Source organism: Hippoglossus stenolepis, chromosome 8 (assembly GCF_022539355.2).
Source record: "Hippoglossus stenolepis isolate QCI-W04-F060 chromosome 8, HSTE1.2, whole genome shotgun sequence".
NCBI classification, from domain to species: Eukaryota; Metazoa; Chordata; class Actinopteri; order Pleuronectiformes; family Pleuronectidae; genus Hippoglossus; species Hippoglossus stenolepis.
Window position 1 is genome coordinate 25,259,469 of NC_061490.1, and position 23,341 is coordinate 25,282,809.

At 42.7% G+C, this 23,341-nt stretch overlaps 3 protein-coding genes across 12 annotated transcripts; 1 reads left to right on the plus strand and 2 right to left on the minus strand.

Moving 5' to 3' along the window:
* Positions 1 to 299: 299 nt before the first annotated feature.
* On the minus strand, positions 300 to 2,473 carry mcl1b (MCL1 apoptosis regulator, BCL2 family member b). The gene is made up of 3 exons (XM_035164159.2): positions 1,846 to 2,473; positions 1,413 to 1,666; positions 300 to 1,265 (listed from the first exon to the last, which is right to left on the minus strand). The coding sequence occupies exons 1-3, from the start codon at positions 2,300 to 2,302 to the stop codon at positions 1,152 to 1,154; spliced, it is 825 nt and encodes a 274-aa protein (XP_035020050.2). The 5' UTR covers positions 2,303 to 2,473; the 3' UTR covers positions 300 to 1,151.
* On the plus strand, positions 1,152 to 21,356 carry hormad1 (HORMA domain containing 1). Of its 10 annotated transcripts, XM_047340960.1 has the most exons (17): positions 1,152 to 1,288; positions 8,332 to 8,382; positions 13,611 to 13,672; positions 14,604 to 14,748; positions 14,850 to 14,913; positions 15,302 to 15,338; positions 15,472 to 15,492; positions 15,718 to 15,744; positions 15,833 to 15,900; positions 16,435 to 16,613; positions 17,098 to 17,255; positions 17,449 to 17,517; positions 18,555 to 18,615; positions 19,089 to 19,141; positions 19,796 to 19,879; positions 20,423 to 20,473; positions 20,946 to 21,356. In XM_047340960.1, exons 3-17 carry the CDS (start codon positions 13,640 to 13,642, stop codon positions 21,039 to 21,041), a joined length of 1,146 nt encoding a protein of 381 aa, XP_047196916.1. In that variant the 5' UTR covers positions 1,152 to 1,288; positions 8,332 to 8,382; positions 13,611 to 13,639; the 3' UTR covers positions 21,042 to 21,356. The 10 variants fall into 10 exon arrangements, with proteins under 10 accessions (XP_047196916.1, XP_047196914.1, XP_047196915.1 ...); XM_047340958.1 differs by lacking the exon at positions 1,152 to 1,288 and having other exon boundaries at positions 7,073 to 8,382; XM_047340959.1 differs by lacking the exons at positions 1,152 to 1,288; positions 8,332 to 8,382 and adding an exon at positions 12,672 to 12,799.
* On the minus strand, positions 3,695 to 12,711 carry ensab (endosulfine alpha b). The gene is made up of 3 exons (XM_035164160.2): positions 12,572 to 12,711; positions 8,621 to 8,743; positions 3,695 to 7,240 (listed from the first exon to the last, which is right to left on the minus strand). The coding sequence occupies exons 1-3, from the start codon at positions 12,626 to 12,628 to the stop codon at positions 7,070 to 7,072; spliced, it is 351 nt and encodes a 116-aa protein (XP_035020051.1). The 5' UTR covers positions 12,629 to 12,711; the 3' UTR covers positions 3,695 to 7,069.
* Positions 21,357 to 23,341: the final 1,985 nt, after the last annotated feature.

Below are 23,341 nucleotides of genomic sequence, written 5' to 3' on the forward strand. Positions count from 1 at the left end.
ACGTGCACCAAACTGCATAAAAACACGCTGCCACTCACAAAAACTGCGGATGCAGCTGAGTGCAAGGGGGGAGGGGGGAGGGGGGTCACCACAACACCTAATTTCTAGGAAACACCAGCGAGCGCTCCATTTTGAGCTGTGGTGTGAAAAAGCATCAGGTTGAAAAGTGCGGAGGTGTTAAGTTTAGCGTGGGGCGATTTATTGCAGCACAACAGAACCAGAGTAAAAAGTGTAACCAAGATGTCTACTTCTGAAGAAGAAAGGTCAAAACAAAAAGTTTCAGAAAAGGTCAAGTCATGTGAATTATATTTGTCTTTTATTTTGTTTCAATCTATACAGATACGTTAGCTTACAACTGGATCTGTACTATTACTCATTGTCCTCTCTCAAGTCAGCTCTGGTGCAGAGGAATAGCCCAATCTGCTTCCTTCAGCCTCAGTCCTTGTGCGGTTCTGCCGACACTCGAACTTCCCAGCCTGCCGCGCAGCCACAAGTCCGGCATGTGGTCGCTCTCCTCTCGTCAGTTTTTCCAACAAGGAACCAGAGCTACACTCATGCAAATTCTCCCCCTCCTCCCTTCACATGGTCGAGGACTCCATACAAACAATCCAGGGGTTATGAATGGGCTCTATGGAAATGGGCTTGTCATGGAAAACGCAGCTTCTCCCTTCCTGCTCTGGGCCCTGCCTGCTAACACCCTCACTGCCAGGGAAAGGTTTCTTAATTAGGAAGATGTAAACAATGAGAAAATAAAAATCAAGGAGATTAAAAGAAAATAAAATAAAAAAAAACGACTTCCCATTACCATTCAAATGTTTTGCATAGAATCATTTGTACATGTATTAGAAAAATATTTTTTAACTGTAAATTAAATTACTGCTAATTGTTTGACGGTATTCTGAGAAGGTGTTATTCATAAAGTTATTCACAGCCGACAGTGAAACGTGAACTTGTTTTGTGGGTGGTGGGGGGTGAAGGGAGTCCAAGGAGGGAAAAGAAGATAAAAGTAACCACTGGTTTGTGATCCTCTTTATCACCGAAGCTCAAGTCAAGCCGATATCTCCATCTTCTTAAGTCCAAACCCCGAGGGATTCAAATGAGAAGGCGCTCCCAGCATTTGTGGGACACAAAATGTCCAAGAGTGTCCAAATTCACCTGATCAACAGGGCCAGTGCCCCAATACCAGCGAACCCGGCCAGGCCCAGCAGCGTGTTCCTCACCGTCGCCTCGGGGTTGGATACTCTGAAGAACTGCACGAACCCGTCCTGCAGAGGAGAATTCAAAACAGATAAGTTCGGTGTCTTCAATGGACACACACACACACACACAAGCCTTTGTTGCGCAACGAGGACAGTTATGCAACCGCATGCGTCCCCTGCACCCTGTCACTCAGCCATTAGTCGTGAACTCACCCAGGAGTTGTTTTTCACCAGCCAGTCCCGCTGGTCCGTCAGCAGGTAGGTGGAGATCTCCTGGCCCACCAGCTCCACGCTGGTCTCCGGGCCCCTCTTCTCCGTCAGGTGCTGACACACCACGGCCCCGAAGGCCACCAGGCTGGCGACCCGGCCCCAGTTGGTGGTGTTGTCGCTGAACAGGCTCTTGGCCACCGCGCTGACGAAGTCCATATCATCCGCCCTGTTGTCTAGCGACAGCTTGTTGAGCATACCTGGAATAAAAGAGCCGGGCTCCGGGTTAGAACAGGTCCCGTTCGAGCGGTGCAACTGACACCACAACGACCATTAACTCGATATGAAGCTTTAACTGGTTTCAATGGGAGCTTGAGTTTCAACATAAAAGCACTTTCATGACACAACATGGAGTCTGCAGTGAGAGGGGGGGACCCACCATTATACGCGTATCTGTGTTTCTCCAGAAGATCGTCCACGACTCTCTTCATGGTGGTCAGCGCTTTGCTGTCGCCCCAGCGCGGCTCCTTGTGAGCGAGGAAGTCCCGGAGGAAGCAGCCGATGAGCTCCCGGGTGTCGGCGTCCAGCCCCTCGTCCCCCGCCGGGCAGTTGTCCACTTGGCCTTGCGAGTCCAGCTCCGGGCTGGACGGCAGAGAGCCGTTGTCCACGCTGCCGTTGTCCCGGCAGTTCTTCGCCAGGTACCCGGCGCTGCTGGCGGTGACCTGCAGGGTCTTCGGCCGCTTCGGGCCCTCGGCCGCGTTCCCGTTGTGTGAAACTATCTGCGGGGAGGAATTTCCCCAAGAGCCGTAGTCCACGACTCCATTTTGAGGCAGGAACAAGCAGCTCGTGTCTCCAGTTGCGAATTTAAAGGCGTCCCGCTTCTTAGTTGGTAGCATGTTGGATTCTCCTGGTTGTCTCGGGGGAATCTTCAGGAATAATGTCGTGTAAAAATGAAGGTTTTAATTTGGAGCTAGCTGCGGGAAATAAAGAGCTAGCTTGGACTTAAGATTCATCCATTGTACTGACGCCAGGGTGGAGGAGCGGAAGTGTACCAGCCTCTATATATATCCCCACCCTGCGTGCGGGCGTGCGTCACGTGCGTGCGTGCGTCACGTCACGTCACTTCACTTCCGCAGAGGCACGTTGAATCGGTTATTGTTCGTTTCGGAGAGTAAACAATAAAACAACAAAACACAACAACAGAGAGAGAAGCTGAACTTATCTGTTAAAACTGAGAATGTGACTGATTAGGTGAGTTTGGTAGTTTTCCGTGACATCACATTTTCTGTGGTATTCATAAAAAAAAATACATACTTTCTCAATGACATAATAGTAATATTAATACATTATGAAGTGATTTACTCTCTTATTTGTATCTTGTAGGACTCACCCCCCCTTTTTTTAAACCATTACCGGTAAATAAAAGTGAAGTTATATTCGGCGTCACAAATAAAGTAATTTAATCTATATTTAATATGTTATCTATTTCGGTTGTAAATAACTCACTTCCTGTTCTCGTGAAACAAAGGAAACGCTATAGGCGAGGCCCTATACTTTATTTACTGCACACATTTTTCTAATAGTTACTGTAATACTGTACCTTGTCTTTCTTTCTCTTTGTACTTACAATACTTGCTTTTTAAACGTGCTACAGCACTTCTTCTACTCACTCTGCTGGTGCACCGAAACACCACAACACAACCAGGCAGTAGGTGGCGCTATCACTGTCTGTCACTACATACAGCTTAACAGACCTGTTCTTTGCAACAGACATCAAATGAATCTATGATCACTGACACTGTGACAACTGACAAAGAGGAAGTCTTTGCTTAATGAATCCTCTGAAGTGTTCTTTTACATAAAGCCTGAGCAGAGTTAAATAATAAGTCACAAACAAGTGATATTCTTTCAGCGTAACCATTTGATACACAACATGAATCATTCAGTATTTCAGGTGATTCCCAATTAACTTGTTTGTGACCATCACAAATCCTTATTTACATATTTCCTTTGTTACTTTTTGAATAAAAATCATTTTTGTATCACTACCCTTCTAATGCACAACATGGGTCAAAAATGACCCGTCTTCACTTCCTGTGTTGTTTATTTTGTTGTAAAGTGTTTGAAGCAGCGAGAACTTTGTCCTCAACGGCCACGTTTGAAATGAATGACTCTGCTCCCCCCTGGTGCTCAGTAAGAGATGTGCTCATATTTGGGCCTGTCTCGCTCTCTCTCATCAGTCTCAGTCTCAAGTAACATCAATAAATAAATACAAATCAACAGGGAAATGTTATTAATGTAAAAGTTTATTTCAAATACTGACAAATCTTTTCACCGACTCCCACACAACTGAAACATTCCAACTTCTCCTGTACTTTCTGAATTCTTAAAATCATTCCCGTGTTCTCCAGTCATCCTCTTTTGATTAATTTAATGTAAACCCTTGTTTATTTTTGTCTTGGAAGCGAGGGTGCCTGTGATTTCCCTGCAGTTGTCTGGGGCCACAATTAAAACTAATTATGTAATACCGAAACACAAGAGAAAAATCAAAAAGTTGAAACATTTACTTGCAAAACAACAAGAAAACAGATTAAAGGTAAAAGCAGCACAAAAGTACTTCGGAGCACACAGCCGGTCATTTCTTTATACATTCTGGCACATGTTAATCGTAGCTGAACGAGAGACACCCTGTGTGGTGGGTTTGAAACGCACCCTGCTATTTCCTCTCGTTGAACTGTTCTGTGCAAAGCCGAGCATCAAGTAGCATTCAAGAACTCCTGTCCACTGTTGTTTCTGAGAACATGTCGTCTTTCACACATTTCTTTTAGCATCTTTTACTTGTCAAAGCAGGAAACTGTAGGATTTCAAACACAAGATGAAGCTTAACGGTCTGTTCAGATTTTAAGACCTGGCCAGACCGAAAATATGATTAAATTCAACAAAGCAATTATAAATGTAGTGGTCGGATATGCACTAAATTTGACTGTAGTTTGAAAGAGAATAAAGTTTGTCTCTGTCTGTCGTAGGATTCCAACAGAGAGATACCCGTTGGAAAGAGGAGAGTCTGACTGGTAGAATCGAGAGGACAGGTGTTCTTTACAGGGCATCATCTCTTAGATTTGTCTTTGACTGAATCAGCAGCATTTACACATATTTTCATATCATACAGATTCACATAGCCTCTGCAGATAGAGCAGAAGTAGTGTTAAACTGAAAAGTAGAGGAACCATTGAATCAGAAATAGCTCAGGCTCTGACAGAGTGAAAAGCAGATGGGGAAACAAAAAACACACAGAATCCCGTCCTGCTGAAGTCTATTTACAAACGGCTGGAACAGAGAAAAGCAGTGCATTCATACAACAGTGTAACACGCACGTACGCAGAGGTCACTTCTTTCATCCACTGCAAGTTTGACACATTTAAAAATCTCAATGAAAAACATAACAAGGCGGAGAACGTGATGGTGCGTGCACCCGATCACCTAGTCTACGTGGAGGAGTGTGCGTTTGTGAAGGTTCCCTGAAGCAGTTATTATTACAAGGAGGCTGATTCTCAGCGAGCGTCCAGTTTTCGATTCATTTCAAGTCTGCAGATTTTGGTGATGGCTCCGGTGACCTGTTTCAGAGCTTGAACCACATTAACAGGTGGGACTTGCTCAGACGTCGCCCCCTCACCATGCGTTATACAATCTCGTCGCTTCGCCAAGTGTTGGAGTGAGCACATCCTGCAAGCATGCGACGTTCCACTTTAAGCTTGCAGGGACGTCACTGGGAGCTGGGCTGACACCTGTGGTTCTCAGGTTGCCGTTAACCACATCTGACACAAACCAGTCTGTGCAGTGTAAAGAAAAAAGAAACCTGGTTCTCGAGGGTGCTGGGAGTCGGAGTAACTCCAGTTTAGGATTTAGTGAAGTAAACTATATGTAATCCATTAAGTTAGTGTTTCAGAATGTGAATTGCCAAATAGGCAAGAGTCAAGGACACAACTAAATCTGACTGTGATAAATAATCTGAAAGAGTTTAAACAATGAGAAACCAGCGTCCATTAAGCAGCTAGAAAAAGTCTGTCTGATCAGTCCCAAATGTGTGAAGACAACTTATTAACTGCACACGGCAGAGTGGGAATCGACTACGAAGGCTAGGACTGTGGTTACTTTTGTCTTTTTAATGCGACTTCAGTGATGGGATATGGCCTTCAGACTTGACACTGAGATACTAACTTGTAGAGATGTTTGGAGACGACGGGAGACACATTGAATGGGTTGGATATCTGCAGTCTCTGAGCCGGGTGATAGCTGCAGTGTGAAATCTGGCTCAGTTGGTAAAGCGAAGAATTTCCCCAGCCAGAAAATCCCAGGTTGTAATCCCAAGTGAGTGGATTTAGCACTACCGTTCCTCTCAGGCATGCTAGCTGGTACGCTCCTCAAAGCGCTGAGCTTATCGCAAACTACGTGCGTGTTGGAGTATTATTTACAGAAGCATATACTCTACGTAGGGTGCTTCAATCCCCCCACAAATCTTTTAGGCTCATAGTAAACACATCTTGATGCAACCAAACTAAGACAGAAGTCAGAGAATGGCAGGGGTCCCCAGCCTTTGGAAATTATACAAGGATACACTCAGCTGAGCTCTTACCCTGGGCCGCGAACAAGTGTGTGCACATGGATTGTCAGGACAGCAAAAAGGAAAAGGAAGGAAGTGCGACTGTGGACATTTCAGGGCTTCGTGTGTTTGTCTTGATTCTTCTTATCAATAAGCAGATGCCCCGCTCCAGTTAAAAAACATGTTAAATTTCTTTTTTTTGTTACATGTTACAATCATGCAGCATATTTAGAGAGAACAGGAGCAAAGGGAGTTGAGAATTAAAGCAATAGGAGCAGAGAGCGAAACCAAAAGGCGGCGTTTCAAATCCCTTTTTGGCGGAGCCGCAGCAGGTGACCTCTGGCTTTGTTCGACGCAAGGTGACCGAAGGATGAGCTGTCAGGAAGCCTCCATTCAATCGCCACCATTTCCCAACACGGTGTCAGTGAAAGCTCAGCAGCTCGTTTAATCCAGGCGGCTGCCCTAACAGATTTGGTATGCAAGCAATTATTCACACGCATCTTCCAACACCTCCCACCTCCCCCCCCGAAGCCGCCACCCGGACAGAAAGGGAACGTAAAGAACACGCTGCGATCATGGTTCCTAGCTCCCTCACACACATCATTTTGGTGTCATTCAGGATGCAAAAAAAGAACAAAAACATACTATACAGAATACAAAGTGCATTGACTGACCCCATCCGACCCCTGCCCGATGACACACACCTACTGTGATGCATCTTGGAACACCGAAAACCAAGACAAGGGAGGCGGTAGAGCAGAGTGCGCAGAGGGGGCAGAGCTGTGCGCGGTGGGAAGGCAGAGACGGCTGCGACCTTGTGGGCCGCGGTAACCTCTGTCGCCCCCTCCCACCCCGCCCCACCCACATACAAGCAAATGGAGTTTTAACTTATACAACTCTGCCCGATATGTTAAAGCCAGTGGTGCCTGGGGATGAAAAGGTAAGGGAGGAGGAGGAGGAGGAGGGGAGGAGGGGGACATATTGGGGACACGGGTGAGGAGGAGGAGGGACCTTTGCCGCGAGCCCCAGGGGGAGGGGGAGGGTGCTTCTGGCATGGCGAAGGCTAGCCGGCTAGCTTGCTGGTCACCAAGGACGACTTCCTCTGGGGCAGATCCTGCGGCGTTGGAATGTGGTCGCCGGTCACCAGGTTCTTGTCGGGCCCCGCCACAGGAAGCTGCTTGTTCTTCATCTTGGCCTTGGCCATGTTGTAGTCGCCCGAGTCGAAGTACTTTTGCTGTGTGAGAGCACAGACAGGAGGGAAGGTGAGCTTTTCGTCAAAACAACATTCACATGCCCGTGTGTACACTGGAAGTTATTGGTCAGCGTCTGCACTGATCCTGTGGAGGAACGTTCCCAACACAATCCCAGCCCAAGAGATGAGGACAATCTCCAGCTGGAGGCTTGAGCTGAATTCAGCCCTGTGCAAACACTTGCACCTGTAAACCTCCCCAGCTGCGTAAAAGCAGCACACAAGCATATTTCTTTGTAAACATAACTGTACATAATGTTTTATTGTTTATTAAATAAAGTTCTCAGATCAGCAAACATTAACGGTGATACCAACATATCTGTGAAAGGCTCTAATTGCCACAGCCAGTGTGAACAGGCGGGATTATTACAGCCTGAGTATTGTTTTAAAATAAATCCTGAAAAAAAATGAACACCAAATCGCAAACCTTTTAATGAAATGATCAAGCTGAATATTGCATTGCACTGATTCAATCACCCCAAAAACCAAACAGCCGACTCTCAGATTCTCTAACTATCCTCGATATCATCATTCTCCGATGATTTTCATTCTGGGAGTTATCTTATGATGAAGTGCTGCAATTTACTCTGTGGCTCTCTGCTCAGCCTGCCTCGACTACTCCTACTTCTAGTCAGTGATTTCCCAGAATGACTTTCAGCAGTCTCCAGAGGTGGAGGTTCTCTGTAGCATATACAGTGCGTGTAGGTGGAGAGAGCAACAGTTTTTCCAGTCGAGGAGAGAGACTGATGCTTCTGTGTGCTTTGGCCTGCTGTACAAATTACCAATAAAAACAATCCATCAAACACGCCGTTATATTTCACATGCTATGGATGTGGCTGCATTGGCATTCTGCTCGACTGAGATTGGGTTGGTAGAGAAATTATTTTTTCTCTCTGCTTCAATGCATTCAGCCCTATAGGTCTGTGGGATGGACAACACAGCGGTGCCTCAAGATAGAAACCTGTGGTTGTGAAGGGACACGTACTGTTTATCATTAGTCATTTTTCTGACCACAACATTTTCCACAATAAAAAAATTAAACCGAAGCTGGAAACGTCTCATTATGTTGTCTGCAGGATGGAGACACAAACAGAAGAATGCACAGGACACAGGAAAAGGAATGAAAGGTATGTGGCACGCAGCTGTTTTCAGTTTTACAAGTGGATTCTTCAGTGACTCTAAAGTGTTTGAGGTTGACTACAGGACAAACATGACCTGAGCCGGAATCTTTGTTTAGTGGTGTTGGTATAAGCAGGAAGACGGTTCAGGGGTTCGATGACTGAATAAAATCTGTGACTGATTTTTAATGGAGGCACAACTATATCTCCAAAGGGTTCCCATCTCCCACAAAACGAGGTTGCCTACCCCTTTCTGTAATCTCTTCATGAGGAAGTCTGAGCCGCCGGGCTTCTGTCCCAGACCATGGTACTTGGCCTGCAGCTTGGCCTCCTCCGCCTTCACTGGGTTGGCATTCTTCTCCTGGGCGTCCTGCGGAGACGAGAACAAACGGACATAAACAGCCTTGTTTTGCAGAAAAAAAAAAAACAGGGACCTTGTAACATCTTGAGAAACATTTGAAGCTACACTGGAACAGCTGGTTTTGAAACAGGTAGTCATTTTTCAGTTCTACAAAAACACCACAGCAGTGGAGCCCAGGGCCACTTCAATATTAAGAATAGTAAAACTGCCCTTGAAGAGCTGCTGTGGGAACCGAAGATACCTCATGATAGCATGAGTCACGGCTTGAAGGTTCTTCTGTTACAGTCTCTAATATCACCATCATGCCTGAGAGGAAACAACTCAAGAAGAAGAAGACAGAGCTCTGTATTTGAAAGAGGAGACAGGTTTTTAGAATATTATATTGATAAATATCATTTAAAACCTACTCTATTTATGTTGAATCATTATTTTAAATTGCTTAAGTATTCCACATTAGAGAACTTCCCTTTGGTTGTTGATTTCTAGATTAGAAGTTCTTACATGCTGATATTTTCAGTCAATTCGAACATGAACCTCAGCTGTTTTTAGACATAAAAACAGGAACATGTTCAAACCCATCTTTCCAGACCCTTTCCAGAGTTTGCTTATTTAAAGGACGCAGCAGGAGATTGTCCGGGTCAGACTTGTTCACAACAACGGAAAATGTGGGGAACATTCAGGTGACGTGGGAGCCTGCGTAGAGCAGCAGGAGGCAGGACACGATGTAGAAAGTCTGCATTGGAAAGCTCAGTGTTATTGTTTACTCAGCATCTTCTGTGTATGGCTCCTTTTTTCCATCTTGAGATATTTGTATTTGTCAAGTTTCACATCTGTCTCTATCTCTAAATACCAATGGTAACATTTAATCTAATGATTCCTTGTCCTCAGTTAATGTGAATTAATCTGTGATGTTTTGTGTTTTATTGAATCATTCTTGGAATTGAAAGTGTCTAAAGAAATAATAACTTGACACTAGGAGCGTCTATATTGTTGCTACTGACAAAACTGTTGTTTAATACCCTGTCAGGTAAATAACAGGTGTAAAGTGCATGTGGGACTATAGTGCACGAGCTCCAAAGGCCATTTATACTGTCCCTGCACGTACACCTGGAGCAAACAGCAGAGACCTACTTCCACTATGCAGACAGGATGGGACACGGAGACTGTAGAACCTGCTGGGCCGGGGGTTGTTTAAATGTGACTCAGGACACAGAGGCCAAGGAACCGTTTCCATCAGGAGGAGAGCGGACGTGTGGAACAGAGTGTTCGGATTCACTCGGATTCCAAGACCAGAAATTTACGAGCCACTATATTCGGCCCAGACTCAGAGAAACTACAAATCCAACAGCTTTTCTGTGCAACTGTACTAGAATGTGTCTGTGCAGCGATGTTAGAAAAGTCACCTTTGGGAGGTTTAAATTTTAACAGTCCGTCAAAACACTATTTGACAGTATAAACTAAATCTGCTTGTTACAACAGTGCCTAATCGAAGCTGCTTCACATTTAACAGAATATCACTAACAGCTCTCGAATCATGTCGTCTTCCAGGGTTGACGTGTTCCTCAGCATCCTCTACACGTACGAATCCTCTTTTTCATCCTGAGATATGTGCATTCTTTTTTTTATTTTTGCATCTGTTACGTGTTAGAAACATCGTTAACGTGCCCACTCGCTCGCAGGGAATCCACATAACCTGCGGTATTCTCACAAACAGCATTAAATAAAAGAATTTCCATGACACATTTAGAATGTTAACCAACATTGCAATACTGAAGAAAAATCTATATTAAGTTATGTGGGTATAATTGGTGACATGTTTTCAGGTCAGTGAGTTTGAGGTGGCCCTGATGTGTACTACAGAATTTGTTGTTGAGTAAGTACCGAAGTATGCTCGACATGTTGTGTCACAACACTTCACATAATTACCATTCACTGCAAATTTATGACTATAAGTATATTGTACACATCCAAGATTATAAATGCTTCGAAACACAAGTTTGAATTTCAAACACCCAATTAAGGGCTGGTGCGCATTGGCTGCCATGTTTTCATATCACGAGTTAGATGTCTGAGTTATCAAAACAAACCAATTAGTAGGTTTTTCAGTTTGAATTTCAAACACCCAACGGTTCACTGGCCAGTTAAAGGCTGGTTTGCTAGTGCTGCATATTTGTTCTGCATTATTTTCCATTTAGATTGTGTAATTATCAAAACAAACTATTTTTTCCCCAATGCATTTTAATCCCATTGCTTGTGCACAGTGTGAAGATTGTATATTTTTTGTGCACATCACAGAGATCTTGATCCAATTATATCATGACCATAAAAATAAGCCATACGCAGTGGAAACAGTTTTGAGTTTGTCTTTCCAGGCGTGAAAAAGTTGATGTAACTAAATCAGACGCACACCTGTGTCAGCACGCAACACAACATGTGTGTTGAACCAGATGTTGTTACTATAAGCACATGTGGTTGTGGTCGTGTAAAGAGAGTTTCAGGTAGACTGCAGCTGTCAGTGCCATGTGACCATCAGGAAAGTGTGTCGAGCTTGTTTGTCCGGTGCAGGTGTTGTTGTGCGGTGAGATTTGTTGACAAACAGCAACATTAAAATAGCATAACATTACAACATATAAATCATAAGAAATAAGGTCAGGGGATCATGGCGAGCAGAAATTAATCAGTAAAAATATTAAAGAGCGAACATAAATTCTCTGTTTCCAGGGCTTTTTTGTTTTCGGATTCTGGTATTGAATCAATATATTTGTTTAACTTCAATAACTTGAAAATGTTGATTTGTGGATATGTGGTTTTGTGAGCAACAGGATCAAATCAATAACGTAATATTTATGTCTTAATGGAACCAGTTGACAAAAAGAGCTGAAATATCCTTTTGATAACTCGGTAGAAAGAGTTTAAACGATGAATCAGTTTGACAGTAACTCGTTTGTTCTTATTTACTATTAGATATTTAGAGGGAAGGCACCAAATAGACTGAAGTCACTTTGTTATGGTTATGATTATATTTATTATGGTATTTAGTATTTGTTATTATGGTAGTTTTATGGGTATTATGGTTATCATGGTATTAATCATTATGGTATTTTTATGGTTATCATGGTATTTAGTATTAGTTATTATGGTACTTTTATGGGTATTATGGTACTTTTATGGGTATTATGGTTATCATGGTATTTATCATTATGGTATTTTTATGGTTATTATGGTACTTTTATGTTATCATGGTATTTATTATTAGTAATTGAGGTCTTTTCTGGACTATGGGCCCTTCATGGGACGTTTTTGAGGTGGTGGTGTAGTAAAGCTAAACAATAAACTTTTATACGAGATAATCGATATATTTAGAAAATAAATGTGCACATCAATGTCCTGTTTATATCTGGGGATAAAAACGACGTATAAGTTTGACAGTCACTTCCTGGATCCTATTTACAATCAGATATTTTTTGGAGTGACGTCACTTGGTTATGGTTATTATGGTGTTTTTTGGGGACTATGGACCCCCCTCCCCTCCCCCTCCCCCTGAGGACAGACCAATGAGGCCCGAGCTGCTGTGGACTCTCCAGCCAATGACACACGCCAAGAGACAAAAACAAAGTGACACAGTGGCGAGGAGCGTCAGCGTGTTGCGGTGACAGCTGCGGTGAAACGCGTCTCCTGCTCCCCGCATAAAGCACCGCATCGCCCCGCATGTCTCCTCCCTCCTCCCTCCCTCCTCTTCCACCTCCTCCTCTGGTGCACGCTACTAACACCCCACTCGTGCTAGCTGACGTTAGCCGCTCCATGCTAGCAGGGTTAGCACCGAGGGAGACAACCCACCTGTTTTTCGTCCTCGTGGTCCACCTGAGTGTCCGAGTCCGGGTTCTCCGAAGACATGGCGCGAGGGTGACGGGCGGGCAAGCGTCCCGGTTACCGGAGCGACTCGACGTGCGGGAGCCGTGAGCTGAGAGCTGTGCTCGGTGTAATCCTCCAGAACACGACTGCTCCCCAACAAAAATGGCGTAGCGAGATGTGACGTCACCACAGGGGAGGGAGGAGGGCGACGAGGTGGGTGAGGGAGAGGCGGGCCCCCTTGCTTGTGATTGACGCATACAGTAACCAATCACAGGGCGGTGAGGGGGCATATTGAGCCAATGGGAATCGAGCTGTCTGTGAGTGACAGCTCGTTGTCCAGTGATTTTACAAAATGGAGACGGGGGGGGGGACGCTGCGTCAATACAAATCACCTGGAATGAAAAAGCGTCGCCGAGCAAGTAGCCAATCGCAGAGCAGTTCGCTTCGAGAGGCTGACTGTGGTTGGCTGCTTCTCCTAAGCAGAGGCGGGACCTAAGACAAATATGGCGGTGATGCACCTTGATGTTTGACGCCAACCGCCAATAAATCAAACCAAGAATAAATACGTACAACATCTGACGAATATTGTTTAACATCAGCGATTCAAATCCACGACAGCAGCGGCAGCCATATTTGTTGTTATGTTGTATCCCTGCGGCAAACTTATCTCACCAGCAAGCAGCCAATCACAGTCAGCCTCTCGGAAGCGAACTGCTCTGTGATTGGCTATTTGCCGGTGACCCGTAAATCTAACATTCAGCGGGAACAGATCTCTTTAAAAAACCGATGGAACCTCTTTGCTAATTTGTTCAAATACAGTCGCGTCGTGTCAAAGTAAGTTTCCAGCTCCATCACCAACACGTTAGCTCAGGCTAGGTGTAGCAGGAGGCTCAGTAAAGGCTAATGTAGCGTGTGGTAGTTGACAGCAGTGCAGTGGATTGATGTGAAGGTGCTAGCTAAGCTAAGCTAGCTTTTCAGAGGCCATTTTAAACCTCCTCGAACACGTTGTCCTCCTTCTCTCCAGCTCCTGCATCCGGTCTTCTCCTCTGAGTGATGGCGTGTGTGCAGCAAGTGAGAACCTCCCAGGTAACAGGGACTGGAAGAACAGGGGTGTGTGATGCTGCTAACTCAAGCTAACTAGCTGGTTAGCCAGAAGGATCCAGATTTGTGTATTTGTTGTGTCAAGTTTCCTCCATATTTGAAATATAGTGATTGGAGTTCTATTGGAGTTGCTGTTACTGTTACTTTATTCCTCAACATTAATTTGAGAGCCCCCCCTCCTCCCCAGATTATAAATTCAAAATGTATGATCCTCATATTCATCATAAGCTACAGTTGAGATCACCTGGTGTGTCGACCATGTTTCTCTGGTCAGATCTTGGGGTGAGATATGTTTCTTAACGTCCATACTGATTCATATTATATTGTTTTATTCAAACTTTTAGCAAAATACAAAATTAAAATGTTATGATTCCATTCATATAGGGCTGGGCAATTTTTAAAATATTTTTTATTTAAATACTTGCTCCTGTGTGAAGGTTGTGGTTTCAAACTTTTCTTTGAGCCGAGAATTACAAATACTTGATAAACAGCAAAACATTAAACAAATCTGATAATTAATGTGTTGTACCTCCTCAATAGGAGGTAGTAAGCAGATCAATATTGTATTTTGTTGTATTACTATTGATAATAATTATATTTGCCCTACGTACATACCAAAAAAACTCCCACAACTTGATGAAGAGGATCATCCTCACTTATACTTATCTTTTGTTAACAAAATAAGAACCATATAACTACAAATTATAATGATTAATACTCTGCTCATATCCTTTATCTTAGTCTCCAGAGAGACAGTGTTGCATCTTGTGTAAAAACTGACAGATTCACCGTGTAATTAGTGTTTTATATGATATGAAATATGTTGAAGTCGCTCTCCAGCTGTCTCGTCTCGAGTGTTTGTGTAAAGTGTGATGAGCTGCACTCAGATTCTGATTAATTTGATTCACCCATGCAGGAGACTCAGCTGTTGCCTAATCAGGTTATCACAGAGCAGCAGTCCTTGGTTGTTATGAAGAAGCTTCTGGCTATTGCGGTGTCTGGCATCACATACCTGCGGGGCCTTTTCCCCGAGAAGGCCTACGGGAACAAATATGTTGATGGTGAGATTACTCATGAAAAATGTATTTGTCCGAACATCATTTTCCATTTGGAGATATTTACAAACAAGATTTCATACCCACGTTTCTGTTGCCTTCCACAGATCAGAAAGTGATGATCCTTAGAGAAGTGCGCAGCTGTCCTGGGGCCTCTCAGATCGTCCAGTGGTAAATAACAACACCTTGACACCTGCTGGTCAAAGCTGTAGTTCAGGCTCACCACACTAATGTCCTCCACCTTTTGGGATGCCATTACTGTTCAAACTAACTGGTTGTCAGTAATAACATAGATTATTCTGGGTGATATTGACAGAAACATATCACAATAGTTTTGCCTAAATAGTCTCATGTCAAGACGCTGTATCTATGTGTAATAATAATGTTATAAGATGCTGTGGTTCACTACTGGGAGGATTCATCCCTTAAGATCGTGACACGTTAACTGATGCTGTGTAATAATGTTACAGTTTGAAGTTAGTCAGACTTTTGGCTCCATGTGATGATGATACAGGGCTTAGTGACTCAGTGATCATGTGTGTGTGTATTATTCATCCAGGATGCAAGGATGTTTTGAGGCCATCCAGCAGAGATATGTAAGTCATATTCATCCTTTTCCACCCGACAGAAGATTTGTTGTTTCCACCGGGTTGAGACGATGTAAGATAACATGACCGGCAAATAAATTGTTGATTAAAATTGTGTCTTTGGTCTTTTTTCCTCCCACAGCTCCGGACAGTTATCATGTCTGTGAGTATTTTGCTAATCTTATGTTTCGTTCTTTTTAGTGCTCTATTGAGATACACAGGAGTTTGCTTGGGGGAAATGATGGTGGCAAAGGGATAAGTGGTACATGAGGATCTTTAACTGTCACATTATTTAGACTACTTACAGTGTTAGTCTTTATTGGAGGCCTTATAGAAATCTAGATGTATTCGTGGTGCTGATGTTTTCTTTGTTTGCCCTTTTTGTTAGATCTACACTGACCCAGAGAACCCCCAGGTAATGTGCTGGATCTGCCATACCATTAAACTACTGTACAGGTGTTTGTATGATTACTGTACATCTCTCCTCTCGTCTTGTCTGGCAGAAAGTGACTGAGTTTTACCAGTTTAAGATCCAGTACACAGCAAAAGGAGCGCAGATGGACTTTGAAAGGTGGGAGTTTGTCAAGCTTGACAGTCGAGATAATAGGATGTTGAATAAACCTCCTATCGGGGTGGGGAACAAACAAAAGGAAAATACAATAAGCATGAATCATCTCTAAGTTGGCTTAACACTCACATACCAGGACGTTGATTTGGTTTCTGTCTCGATGTGACTCAGTGAATACATGAATTAACCCATTGAACGCCCTGAATACCTGAAACAACCGGTTGCTTGAAACCCGGGTGAAACGATTCTATATGATGAGAGATTTAATGTGTCCAGAACCTTCTTCAACCAAAGCTTAATAGCTACAATCAATATGCTAGTATTATTACTGCATTATTGGGAAAGGACACAAAAATGTTATACCACAGACTGTACATAAAGATAGACGACATGACCGGTGCCCAAAAGTAAAGCCAAAGATTCCTGATCGCCCCCTGGTGGCTGTCATGGACCAAACAAAAAACTATATAACATCGGAAAACCTGGGAAAAGCAACTGACAGGACGACTTCGTTTCTCACCTGCTTCATTTTTGTTCCAGCAGCAGCAGCAGCAACAACAACAACAACAACAACAACAAAGTGTCGACCATGACATGTGGCGACACTAAGAAGGCCAGCGTCCTGCTGGTGAGGAAGCTCTACACGCTGATGCAGAACCTGGGTCCTCTGCCAGATAACGTCTGCCTCAACATGAAGCTGTCTTACTACGATGATGGTAACAAACAAACTCACCATAACTAGACTTAGGAGAGGATGGATTGACTTGGGCCAAAGGTTTTAAAGCTTTGCACATTCAATACTTCATCAATTAGATTAAAATTTTAACCCAATGTCATGAACCCTGGAACTCTTACATGCTTTTATCATATACATACATACATTTGTGTCATGTTTTAGACATTTTGCTGCAATTAAAGATTCCCTGTCTTTTGTAAGGAGGGGAAAACCAATAAATGAAAAAATATATATATTTGTGCAACATCTTGTCAAATGTGATTTCCAGCTGTAAGCAATTTTAAACATATGTGAAAGAGACATTTATAGGCTAAACTGAAAATAGTTCATATTTAGATTGTAGAAACGGGTCATTGACTGTGTACTGTGTGTTTGTAACAAATATATTGCAGTCATGATATTTGCTTTTGACTGACACTGTAAAACTGTCTCGTGGTTTGTTTGTCTGTGTGATTGTTTTGCAGTCACCCCTCAGGACTACCAGCCCCCGGGCTTCAAGGAGGCTGACGGTGACACCATGGAGTTCGAGAGGGAGCCGGTCAAACTCACTATGGGCGAGGTGTCCACCCCCTTCCACACTTTGAAGATGGACATGGCCACAGAGAGACAGAGACTGGAGCAGGTGAGGGAAATGAAGACAGAGCTATAGAAAGCCTAACCCCAATGCCCACGTTGGAGTCTTTCTTTAATATTGACCGTCTTTAATGGAACGCTTTTGATGCCTTTGTTCCCTAATCAACATCCTAATCAATAAGTCAGCACTTCAGCAAGCTGATTTCTAATGGACAGCTTTGCTTTCTGCTAAACGTGTGCAGGTGGAGGAGAGCGTTAATGTGATGGAGAAGTGGGTTCTGAAGATGGAGGGGGAGGGCGTCCTTTCACAGGTCAGCACACAAGCAACTCAGACATAAAGCTTGTTTACACTCAGCAGGGCAAAGTCATTTCAGTCATGCTTTTGACTTACGTTATAGTGTCGCACTATAAATCTCTTTACGATCAAATTCATGTTCACTATTACTCTAAGTTATTTCTGCTTATACGACACACGCTCTACATCAGGGGAAGCAAACCTTTTTCTTATCGAGGGCCATTTAGATTTTTACATCATCCTTCGCAGGCCGTACGGAATTATTGAGCAGGTTTATCACACTAACTTCTTTGTTGCTACAGCTGGAACTGCTGATAGGCCTCTGATGTCAGATGGTAGTGATGATGATGATGGCACAAAAGTGGCAGTACTTGGTATTTCTTATAGAATCCCACCAATTTATTTGTTAGCCAGTAAAAATAGGCCGATACGAGTTTCACAGAATTTTGGTGTGTAGCACTTTCCATTCAAACAATGTAACTATTTGTGATTTAATTTTATTCATAGGAAAGTTGATGATCAAACTGGAAAATATCAATCCTCAATTACATTTTGTTGAACAATTTTACAGCAGAAACAAGGATCTTTCACAAATTCTTCTGCTGAATGACTCATTGATTGATTGATTGACAGTTTAGCTTCTTATCTTGTCTTTTCAACTTGTCAACTGTTGTATGTAATTATCTTGTTATTGCAGAAAAAATCGACTGTCATCAGAATGATTTGGTATTTCTGAGTTGCTTTCTTTGTATTTTTAAATTCTCTCACAGGCCGTACATGACCCAGAGGATCTTTAACATCATAGTCATACTTTTAAGTGACACATGTAATTTTATAATAACGGTTTTCAGACCCCTCATCGACACGTTCTTCAGGATTATAAGACATCTGACAAGTATGAATTTGCGCCGTTTTGAGGTCAATACACAAATTTCCAAGCTAAAGGTCAGACGTGATAGTCGGCCTGTTTTTATCAGAAGCTGTTTGCTGTTGTGTTCAGTGTGTTGACACAGTTCTATCATGGTGTTCAGATAACATGTTTTAAATCTTTAGAGCCATGTGATCGAAGACGTGGAGAGACCTGACACCGAGAACACAGACTTGGATAACGCCGGTGAGCCCCCCCCCATTTCACTTCATCTGACTTATAACGACCTTTACACAGTTCAGCTTGTTCTTGTTTGTTCTTGTCTCCTTTATGTATGAAGTGACTGCAGGCGTTAAGGAGACTTAAACATGTTACTTGTACAATGTGGATTCAACATGGCACTTAATTTCTGGAAGCAATGATTTGCAATGATCTTGAAATTAATTGTATAAACCAGAGACATGGCCGCTGCCATAAACAATCCTCTGGTAAAAACTGCTGATGTGTTCATGTGTCTGATAAGTTTGGTTTTAATAAGTCATTTGATGCAATAACAACGGGGTGAACGTCACCTGTTAAACCTACAGATGTCATAATAATCCAGATAAAATATCCTTTATCTGGCATGTTTATTATTATGATTATTATGGGACCCCTCGAAACTACATCATTTAAACCGTATAAAATTATATTGTGTGTTTTTTTTGTTTTTTTTTAAGAAACCCAACTGACCTGTCATGAGAAGATGGAGAGTCGTGAAGAGATCATAGAGGTAGGTGTGAGATTTACATCAATCCACTGTGAGCAGGTATAAATCACTGATCCTGCTCCAGTTATTAATGTTCAAGTGGAAATTGTTGGTGAGGAATCAAACATAAAAGGCCAAATAACATCTTTTCCCAATCAACATCAAGTCAACATGAAGTGGTTTTAAAAAAGGGGAATAATGCTTTTGTTAAGAAGTGGAAGATGATTTTTACTTCTGGGTTTCTCATGTTGAAGAATATGTTAAACCCAGAATTTAATGCATTCAGAAACTAATAATAAATAATGATAATACATTTTATTTACAGGCGCCTCTCACAGCGCTCAAGGTCACCTTACAAGGCAGAGATAAAAACAAAACAAAAAAATAACAATGCATCAAAAAGATCAATAAAATGAACAGTGAATAAAACATTCTGTAGGTTGGCCAAATAGAAAACAATCACACTGAATATGCCAGTTTAAAAAGATTTGTTAACTTTTAAAGTTAAAGAAAAAGCCTTTCATAAGGTTATTTTAATTTAGAAATATTAAATATATATATATATCTAAAGGTTGACCAGCAATCACAACGCGCAGAGTGAGTGTCGGCTCTTTGCGAACATAAAGCAAATGGCCACTTATGTGGGGTCGGTGTTACGGGCCATGTGTCCCCTTTCAGATGGACACTCTGGTGAAGAGGACCTCTGACATGGAGGTGGGTGTGAAGAGGACCAGGAGTGGACGGATCATCAAGTCGGCCACGGTCAGTCAACCACTTACAGCTTAACAGCCTCCAATTGTCTCTGCGCACGGTCACAGCTAGAAACGCTCACACTGGAAAACCCCTCAGTGCCCCGATGCTGTAATCCCCTCTCAGTTTTTATGAGTTATATACTAACCAGTAAACAGGACGTCTCTGTTTGTCAACCTTTTGAGTTTATAGTCTGCATCCATAGTTATTATCTTATTAATGCTCTAAGTTGGACATCTTAACCTGGTTTTAAGAGCCTGTTCAGGTTATCCCAAGTCATTTCTAAAGTTTGATCTTAAACTGGACTGTTTCAGTGTAAAATTATACTCGTAAACATCATAGACACTGTGATTGAAGTTAGAGCAGACGGGAAAATAAAATCATGTTTTACATCACAAATAAGAATCTTCCGTTTGCTGTAGGGAAACTGACACGTTGAAGACTTTTAATTTAAATAATGTCGCTGAGAGTGAAAATGAAATGATGTTGAAAGTAACAAGACACTGTGTTTGTGTGTGTGTGTGTGTGTGCGTGTGTGTGTGTCTCTGTGTCTAGAAGACAAACTTAATCGTAAACAACAAGCCGACAGCCATGAGGAACAAAATGGTGAGAAACTCATCCTCACAGACTCCTGCCTAATTCTGATTTAATGAATAATTTAGTATAAATAAAAAGCTCTAAATGAAGCCTGTAAAAAGATATGTTATGTATTATTCAATAAGAACAACAGAACTGTGTGTGCCTGCAACTCCATATCCTCTCATTAATTATGCAGCCATTGAATTCATGTCCAATAAGTCTGGAAAGTGTATTAATAATTTTATGGTCCAAAGCATCGGTTAAGATATTAACCGTGGGTGGAAAAATGTACACACCTTACACACACAACTCAATCTGGAACTGAAAATGAGAACAGATTTACTCTAACGTTAAAACATGTCTCTGGCAGATTCAGTTTGACTTTCGAAGTGGAAAGTGTGAAGGAACCTCGTTTCACAGATGAGTCAGCGCCGATCACTTTGCTTTCAGACACTCGGAAGATCTTTGTCAACTGTGTGTTTCTTCCTTTTGTTTTCAGGTCTCTCAGTATGATATTCCCAACAGCCAGGAAACACCAGCCACCTCCACTCCTACGAGCAAACGCAAATTCAGTGAGCCCAAAGAACGCTACTGACCCCGCAGCCCACTGCTCACACAGCAGCACGGCTGTATTGATTTACACTGATGTTTTTTAAATTTTGATTACAGGTTATGTGGTTGTTTTTTAAGGTTGTTATGTAACATCAGTAACAGGTTCATTTGAATGAAACACAGATGTTTAATGTGTTAATAGGATTTATTATAATTTAGCTATGAAATATAAATAATAATTTATAAAACAGTTAGTTTTGCCTGTTAATGGTTGTGTCTGTTTTTCTGTTACGATTCTGCTGCTTGTGTAACAAAGCAGGAGTGGAAATATTTAATAAAAAGACAAAACTACATTAATTTCAAGTGTCATCTGTGTTTTAAGTGAGTCGTTAGTCCATGTGACACGTCATTATAAAGCCAGATTAATTTATAAATGTTGATTTTAAAAGTGCTTTAAGGATCAACACCAACCAAACTTGAAGGTTTGTCCTCTGGGATATAAAAAAAAACGAATTCTACTTCACCTGCCTCTGGAGAAACAAACCTCAATCTTTCAATAGACCCCGAAATGCCACCATTTGCATGTGGTTCCTTAAATGAAGCTGTTAAGTGAAAGTGGATTATATCGGTACACAGTGACCTTTGGGCCCAGATAAGGGCCCATCAGCAGCCTCCCGCCCAGCAAGCTGTGTGTTTTTAATCTCCTATTGTTTTTCCCAGAGAGAGGGACATTTGCTGATAGACTGCCTTAACCCACTGCAGATCAATACTGCAGGAAGCCTTTGTGATGCATATCCGAGCATCTCCACCCCCCCCTCCTCCCCGTGTCTGCAGCAGGCCAGAGGGGGGGAGAGAGCGAGAGACTCCATCAAATCAACCCCTCACTTCCTAACATGGGCATTGTCTTGACCACCACTTTCATTTCGCCGTCTCTGTGTTTTTATGGATATTTCTGATAATGGAGAAGCGTAAAGCAGAGTAGACCTGGGAAATCCATGGTGGACAATACCCCCACCCCCCCACACACACACATCGGAGCATCGACGCTATTTATGAGCTGTGAAATTAATCAGGGTTACCTAACCTCTCAGCCCCGCTCCGCTGGCATTTTTCAACTCTTTTTATTATTTTGACAGCGTTGGGTTCTCTGGGTATTGATAAGTGATAAAATGCAATGACAGTAAAGGCACCTTTACAGGTCCAGTCATGTAGTGTGGATAACAAATATCGCTGCTATAGACATTACAACAACACTACATCACAGAAATGAAGCGATACGTGGAGCCCAAAAGGCAAAATGAGTCCAGTGGCATGGAAAATAAAGAGAAACGTGCATTGGAAAATACAGATACAGACATTTATTTGAACAAAGACTTGAATATTGAAGATGAAAGAAATAACACGAGAACGAATGATAGAGACGAAAATCTAAATTGCAATTTTCCCCTCTACCCTCGATCCCTCACTCCGATCCTGGGACTCTACATCATTTCTGTACACACACATCTCCCAGAAATGAATTCTGAAATTAAATTCAGGGACACACGTCCAGCGGCCAGTGTTAACAGATCAATCAGCTGGTCAAACAGCAGGAGGGGCTCGCCGGACGCCTCCGAAGACCAATCAGAAATCTGGGTTTCGCTCTGTCTGAGTCGATAGCTGAGGTCCAGGGCCGGCAGTGTACGGTCAAGGCAAGACCCGCTGACAGACTGATGGACAGACAGCCGCAGTCCATCCCAGGGCTCCATATAGATTAAAGCCAGCTTCTGTGAGCCTATAGTCGCTGTGCGGTGATTGTGCCTGCAGGGCCTATGGGCCTCAAGGGGGGGGCTGGGCTTTGCAGCGGGAGGGGAGGAGGGAGGGATGGAGTGGACACCCAGCCCGGGGACCGTGACCCCTGTGACCTTGCCAGAAGGGCAGCAAATGTTTCCGAGCTGATTAGCGCTTCCCCGGCAGAGCATCCCGCTCGATGCTTTGGAGGAAATCCAGAAAATATGTCATTCATTTATTTTACTGAAAAAAAAAAAAAAAAACATTCTTGTACTGTTCCATATTAATTAAAATAGCAACACACTGAATGTCACCAGAGGTCAAAACTAACTAAACACTTTATTTACTTACTGTGTACTGATACTGTTACTGCTCAACCTAACCCTGGATTCCACGGAGGATTATTCTACTTCCTGTTCAACTACATTAGTTTACAACTAGTTTCTTTGCAGATGACTTTACTAAATATATCAGTTTATAAGTTGATGTCTTGCTATAAATTAGCCCAAATATATCGATTTTTCAAAAAAAGATACTTAGATATAAATGCATCAGTAACGTTTTAACAACAAA